General features: G+C 34.1%; 2 protein-coding genes across 5 annotated transcripts in view; both read right to left on the bottom strand.

Annotated features, from left to right (window-relative positions):
* The window catches only part of LOC145305508 (HEAT repeat-containing protein 6), a 39,717-nt gene extending 36,178 nt beyond the window's left edge, over positions 1-3,539 (bottom strand). For all 4 annotated transcript variants that reach the window (XM_080147327.1, XM_080147256.1, XM_080147175.1 and 1 more), the window contains exons 1-4: positions 3,371-3,539; positions 2,418-2,495; positions 743-830; positions 436-558 (exon numbers count right to left, since the gene is read on the bottom strand). In XM_080147327.1, coding sequence (XP_080003453.1) covers positions 436-558; positions 743-830; positions 2,418-2,495; positions 3,371-3,516 — 435 coding nt within the window. In that variant the 5' untranslated portion in view covers positions 3,517-3,539. The remainder of the gene's footprint in view (positions 1-435; positions 559-742; positions 831-2,417; positions 2,496-3,370) is intronic.
* A 2-nt stretch (positions 3,540-3,541) lies between these two features.
* IscU (Iron-sulfur cluster assembly enzyme) lies at positions 3,542-5,395 on the bottom strand. The gene is made up of 4 exons (XM_080148803.1): positions 5,248-5,395; positions 4,854-4,967; positions 4,381-4,482; positions 3,542-4,245 (listed from the first exon to the last, which is right to left on the bottom strand). Exons 1-4 carry the CDS (start codon positions 5,326-5,328, stop codon positions 4,090-4,092), a joined length of 453 nt encoding a protein of 150 aa, XP_080004929.1. The 5' UTR covers positions 5,329-5,395; the 3' UTR covers positions 3,542-4,089.
* Between the last annotated feature and the right edge of the window lie 693 nt (positions 5,396-6,088).

The following is a 6,088-nucleotide window of genomic DNA, read 5'->3' on the forward strand; positions in this document are numbered from 1 at the left end:
GTACTAGAAATTAAAAAAATGGTTATTGCTATCATTTAATATAAATTAAACCAAAACTATGTTTTAAAAAGTTGATTCCTACGTAAATAATGATGAATTTACCCTAAAAATAGGCCAAAAACGGCTAAACGGCTGAGCTGCAGCCGCCAGCCGTTACTTTTTCAACTTTTTGTTCGATTTAGGGAAAATAGACCTACCAAGGATTACCCATGCAAAATTTCAGCTCGAAATTCGAATTCTAAGTGCCATTTGCTCACTGATTACGAGATGGTTGCATTAAAAACCCCCCCCCCCTTTTATATCAACAGAAAAAATGTTATTCATTTGTAACATATGATCTAATAAAGATACTAAAGTTGGAGAAATAAAAGTTTTCCAATAGATAAAACATCCTTAATACAATGAGACAAAATATATATTCCTGACTAGAATTACCTGTAAAATTGCCAGTTGTTCCTCCAGCTTGACTGCTGAATCCTTCCTGGCGGCCAGCCGCAGGATGCTGCACATCATATCCAGAAGCAGAGGAGTCTGTTTGGACTTTAAGTCAGGAAGCACCTAATAATGGTTAATATTTGTAGATAATTTATCATCAGATTCCAGATTTTTTTTTGTTAAAAGAAGAGCTAAGCTACTCTATTTCTTTTTCTTTTAATTCTCTCTTTAAATTATATTAACAGTGAGAATCTTTATTCAATTTAATCCTTATATAAAGGAAATTTATGACTAATATGAAACTTACCATGCCAAGAGCAGCTGATAGCAGCCGTAGCTTACTAACACGTTGTGAACAGGCAAGGTGGTTATTGGATGGAGGGTCATAGTCACCACTAAATAAACAATAAATGTATTGGTATAGTTGTATAATCCAGACAAATACCTGGCCTAAGTGGTGGAGACCTTTTTCGTCTGCTAACAAATTGCTTTTTGTTCTTTCATAGGGACTCGGCTGTATTTATATTTCCAACGCTTTTAGCTGATTTCAAAGACCCAATACAAAATCGTGACAGGGTCAGAGTTACATTTTTTATATCTCACGTCACGCACCCTCTATTCTCTTACTTTAATAAATAAAAATAAGTTCCTATAAAGAGAACTTTTTAAAAGAAAAAAATATGTAGATATCAAATTATTCTTTATCTAATTTTGCTAGAAATTCAGCGGGAGACATTAGTTTTCGACGGCAGTGGAGGATCAACAATGTACCTTATTAAAGTAACTACCATGCCTAAATTTAGTGTTCCTATCCTGTTTGAAAAAATATAGAATACTTAATTGCTTACAAGTCTACCTCTGATATACAGTGTGGCCACAACCAAAAAAATACTGATACTGAAGAAAAATAAGGAAATACTGAAAATACTGAATCCTAAAATAAGAAAAAATACTGAAATACTGAACAAAAAAAATACAAATACTGAATAAGTATTTTTTTATATGATTCCTCATTTCAAAATTTCATATATCATAGCTTTATTATTTGGGGGATATTTTAAAGATCTTTTAATTTTGCCTCTTAGATTTTCTTGCACCAATTAAGCAGAAAATGACTGATTACAAAACTTAAATACTTTTTAGTTGAGTTAAGAGCATGCTAAAAAACTTTAACTTCAATAATCATGCGAAGTACAATAGACGTCCAAGCTTTTTATTTTGGGGGGGGGGGGGGGGTAAAAAATTTTTAAGGGGGGGGTAATTCGTTTTTGGGAGGGGTAAAATGGCGCGCGAAGCGCGCCGCAAATTTATGTTACCCCCCCCAAAATTTTTACCCCGGGGGTAAAATTTGCTTGGGGGGGGGGTAATTACCCCCCCTGAAATCTGTTGGCATGGGGTAAATTTTGTTTACCCACCCCAAAATTAACCCCCGGGGTAAAAATATTGGGGGGGGGGGGGTAATTTGGGGGGTGGGGGGGGGGGGTAATCACCCCATTACCCCTCCCTTGGACGTCTATGCAAAGTACTCACCTTAGATTATTCATTCTATTAATAGACAAAAAAATATTTGAAAAAAAAACTGTATAAAAGCATCTCAAATACCTAAAAAATTTATATTTGAAAAAAAATGTATATTACCATAAAAAATTAATGTACAAATTTATAGGGTAATTTAAAGGAAAGTAAAGTGAGGCGCGAAGCGCCGAAAAAAAATCTGACATCAACTACTTGAAAAAACATCTTATTTATGCAAAAAATTTTGGAATTTAAGAAATAATGAAAATACTGAATCATGAAAATTTCCAAAAACTGAAAAATACTGAATAAAATTTTCAAATACTGAATATTCAGTATTTACTGAAAATACTGAACCCCCAATTTCCAAATAGGTACTGAAGAATACTGAATATTTTCAGTATACTGAAAAATGTGGCCACGCTGGATATACATTCAAATAATTGCTACCTATGAAATAATCTTACCTGATGACTTGAATAAGATTAAGAACTAATTCTGAATTTGCCACATCTGCAGGTTTCAAATCTCCATACTCTTTACAACTAAAAAAAATATTATCAAACATTTTATAAGGAAAACACTAAGGTCTTCCTTTAGATGCCCCCTACACAAGGTGATGCATCTAGGGGAAGGAGAGCAATAAAAAACATTTAACCAATACTTAACCATAAAAAATTAAGAAATGGAATAGCTTAAAACAGGCCCAGGAACTATGTAAAGCTCTCAAAAAAAAGGAGAACTTATAAACTTATTAGTTTATAATGTACAAACATCAACCTTATTACTTTGTATAAAACTAGCGGCTTCGCCCCTAGCCTCTAGGGGCTTTGCCCCAAGAGGTTTAATCAAACCAATTTTTCGTATTATTTTCAAGTCTTGATATTTTAAAAACTACGTGGTAGAAAATTTTATTTATTTCAAATATATGCTATATAAATGTAGTTTAACCCATTAACTAGGAAAAAATATGCGGTTCACTAAATTAAGTTCAAATGCACTTCGTGAAACTACCCCTTTTTTGGGGGAGGGGGGTATTTTTCATTTTTTTTAGGGGGGGGTCCCACCCCCCCAAGAAAATATTTATAAACCTTTCCGAGACCTATGAGAAGCTACCCTGTAAAGGAGAACCCGATCGGCTCAGCGGTTAGCGAGATCGCTACAATCAGACATCGTTCTACTTTGTATTATAGATAACGACTGTATCGCTAGCATTTGTGGACTCTGTATTCAAAGGAGCAGAAAGAGTTTTAAGAAAAGCTTACAACCATCCAAAACTTAAAAACCATCAATGGGCCAATGCAAAGCTCACCTTTAAATGAAGAACCCAATCGGTTCTTTGATTATTGATATCTTAAAGTACAAACAAAAACCTTATTACTTGACATAAATTTAATAGAATTTTCGAAATAACATACACCTCAAACTTTCTAAAATGGCCAGCAATGTTTGTGGAAGACCTGGAATTTGAGCGGTTGACCGCATAAGCTCTTGGGTCAACAGGTGGCCTCCCCCCACACCACCCGGCCCCTTTATTCCCCCTGGAATGGCAGAAATACGTGGCATTTTATGCTGACATTGCGCATGTGTATCTGAAAACAGATTATTAGATCAATACAATATCAATAACTTTATTCATAAATTTTGTTGTTTTGATAAATATATATAAGCATTGGTGTTATGAATTGAATTGGATTAATGTTTATCACAAAAAAACATTAATTTTACTTTAAATTACATAGAGACGAAACAAATAATATCATCTCAAAATTAAAACCCATGAAAAATATAAATATTTCTTCTTTTATGATTGTTATAATATTAACTTACACCAATAAATGTGATTTTTCCATGAATGAATAATAGATTGTTTACTTTATTCTAAGAAATATTTAGAAAATGTCAAATAAATAGTTTTCTAAATATTTCTTAGTTCTATGGGGAGGCTTTTTTATAAATATTTTTGATAATACTTAAGCCTATGATAAAGTCTATTAAATACATATTTTTATAAGGAAAGTGGATGTTCTATGGAAAAAGAATCAGTAATTTTTGTAACAATATACATTGGTACTCAATTTAGTTTTGAAAATATGAACCTAGTCATAGAACATCCACTTTCTGTAAAATAAAAACATTTTAGTTTGTAGACTCCTGCTTGAGCTTATAATCCTGGAGGGCGGCCTTGATGGCATCCTCTGCCAGCATGGAGCAGTGCAACTTGACGGGGGGAAGGCTCAGCTCCTTTGCAATGTCGGCGTTCTTGATTTTGCCGGCTTCGGATAGTGATTTTCCCTAAAAAAAATTTTTGTTCAAAAAACGACCTGCAATTTATATTCCATTTTGTAGATGAATATATGGGCTGCTTAGCCACACTCAAATATGTATGTTACCTACGGTACAACATCCTTTCACTATAAGGACTATTACCTTAATCCATTCACTGGCAAGACTGCTGCTTGCAATGGCTGAGCCACACCCAAAGGTCTTGAATTTTGCTTCAACAATATTTCCATTATCATCGACCTCAATCTGTTAACAAAAAAACATGGAATAATTTTCTTATTTTATAGGTATTAAATTAAAATTATGTTTTATCATGATTTTAAATTAATCCAAAAGAAACTAAATGATTTTAAAGCTACTAACAACTTATCAAATACAAAATATAAGTATTTTATTATATAGTTTGTTAATTAATATCTCAGGAACGGCATGGCCCTTAAATTATCTTTACCTGTAGTCACATGACGTCACCACAAGCTGGACAATCAACCAATCAAATGTTTACCTGTAGTCTCATTACGTCACCACAATTAAGCTGGAGCACCAACCAATCATATATTAACCCGTAGTCTCATGACGTCCCCACAAGCTGGAGCACCAAGCAATCATATGTTTACCTGTAGTCTCATGACGTCACCACAAGCTGGAGCACCAACCAATCCTGTTCCAACATTCTTTTTCTTGGCGTCAAGTTTACCAACATTTCTGGGGTTCTCATAATGATCAATAACCTACAAAAATATTTAATGTTAAAGATATTTTATTGACCAAATAATAATTTCCTTTATTCGTCTCCGCCTCTAGAACAATGAAGGCAGGGGGAGGGAGAAGATATTGGACTGAAAATTAAACAAACTGATACCCAAAGTTTTATAACCAAGTTATCATATTAATTAGACAAAAACTTTAAGTACTTATTAGTCTGTCCCTAAATAGTAGCGTCCAAACTTTTCAACCAATAATTCTAATCTACAGAACGGGTACTTTTGTTTATAATCATTGGGGACTTACCTTCTCATGATATAGCATGGCCTGTGCACCCTGGCAAACAGCAGGCCTCAACTTCAGGCTAGTTCTGATCAGAGCGGACATTTTTATGTAGATTTTTTATTTATCTGAAATTTGATCACAGCCTTATTTAATATGATTGATGCAAGTAACTATAAAGGGAGGGGGCGAAAGTGACACTTTTTGAAACCAAAACTAAAAGTTAAAGGAACTCAACTAAAAAAAGAGTTACAGGTCTGACATTTTGCATGGCAGTTGCTTTTTAGGGGTACAATATGGAACTGTAAAGAAACGGCGTCGCAACCGCCGAAAACCGCCGAGAAAAGGCAAAAAAAATTCGGCGGGAAACGGCGGTTTTTGGCGGTTGCGCCGCCGTTTCTTTACAGTTCCATATTGTACCCCTAAAAAGCAACTGCCATGCAAAATCTCAGACCTGTAACTCTTTTTTTAGTTGAGTTCCTTTGTTAACTTTTAGTTTTGGTTTCAAAAAGTGTCACTTTCGCCTCCCCCCTTCTTATATATAAGTAACAATATGTCTGTCTGTCTGTACCTAAAGATCTTGCTAATCACTGGACAGATATGGGTTTCCTTTACAGGGAAGCTTTTTAAAGGTCTTTTTAAAGGGTCCCAACCCACATTATGTTCCCCTGGAATCTATAGGGGTGCAGCTGATAGTACTTATAGATAATGATATATTAATACGCAAAAACCTACAGAAATAGATATTCAGCCATTTGTCTTACAAAGTGATTAAAATTTCTAAATATCTGTTTCTATGAATAATAACTCTAAAATGTTAAGATCTTAGTACAAATTTTGAATATAATGTTCAGTATTGTAAGGG

The sequence above is a fragment of the Acartia tonsa genome, chromosome 1, assembly GCF_053477335.1.
Source record: "Acartia tonsa isolate MP-2025a chromosome 1, ASM5347733v1, whole genome shotgun sequence".
Classification (NCBI taxonomy): domain Eukaryota; kingdom Metazoa; phylum Arthropoda; class Copepoda; order Calanoida; family Acartiidae; genus Acartia; species Acartia tonsa.

What these genes read in the sequence shown, in the direction of transcription:
- IscU (XM_080148803.1), bottom strand. Translation starts at nt 5,328, where the DNA reads ATGTCCGCTCTGATCAGAACTAGCCTGAAGTTGAGGCCTGCTGTTTGC. An exon ending in CCATGCTATATCATGAGAAG is followed by an intron (nt 4,968 to 5,247) that starts GTAAGTCCCCAA and finishes ATATTTTTGTAG; the next exon opens with GTTATTGATCATTATGAGAA. An exon ending in GTGACGTCATGAGACTACAG is followed by an intron (nt 4,483 to 4,853) that starts GTAAACATATGA and finishes TTTTGTTAACAG; the next exon opens with ATTGAGGTCGATGATAATGG.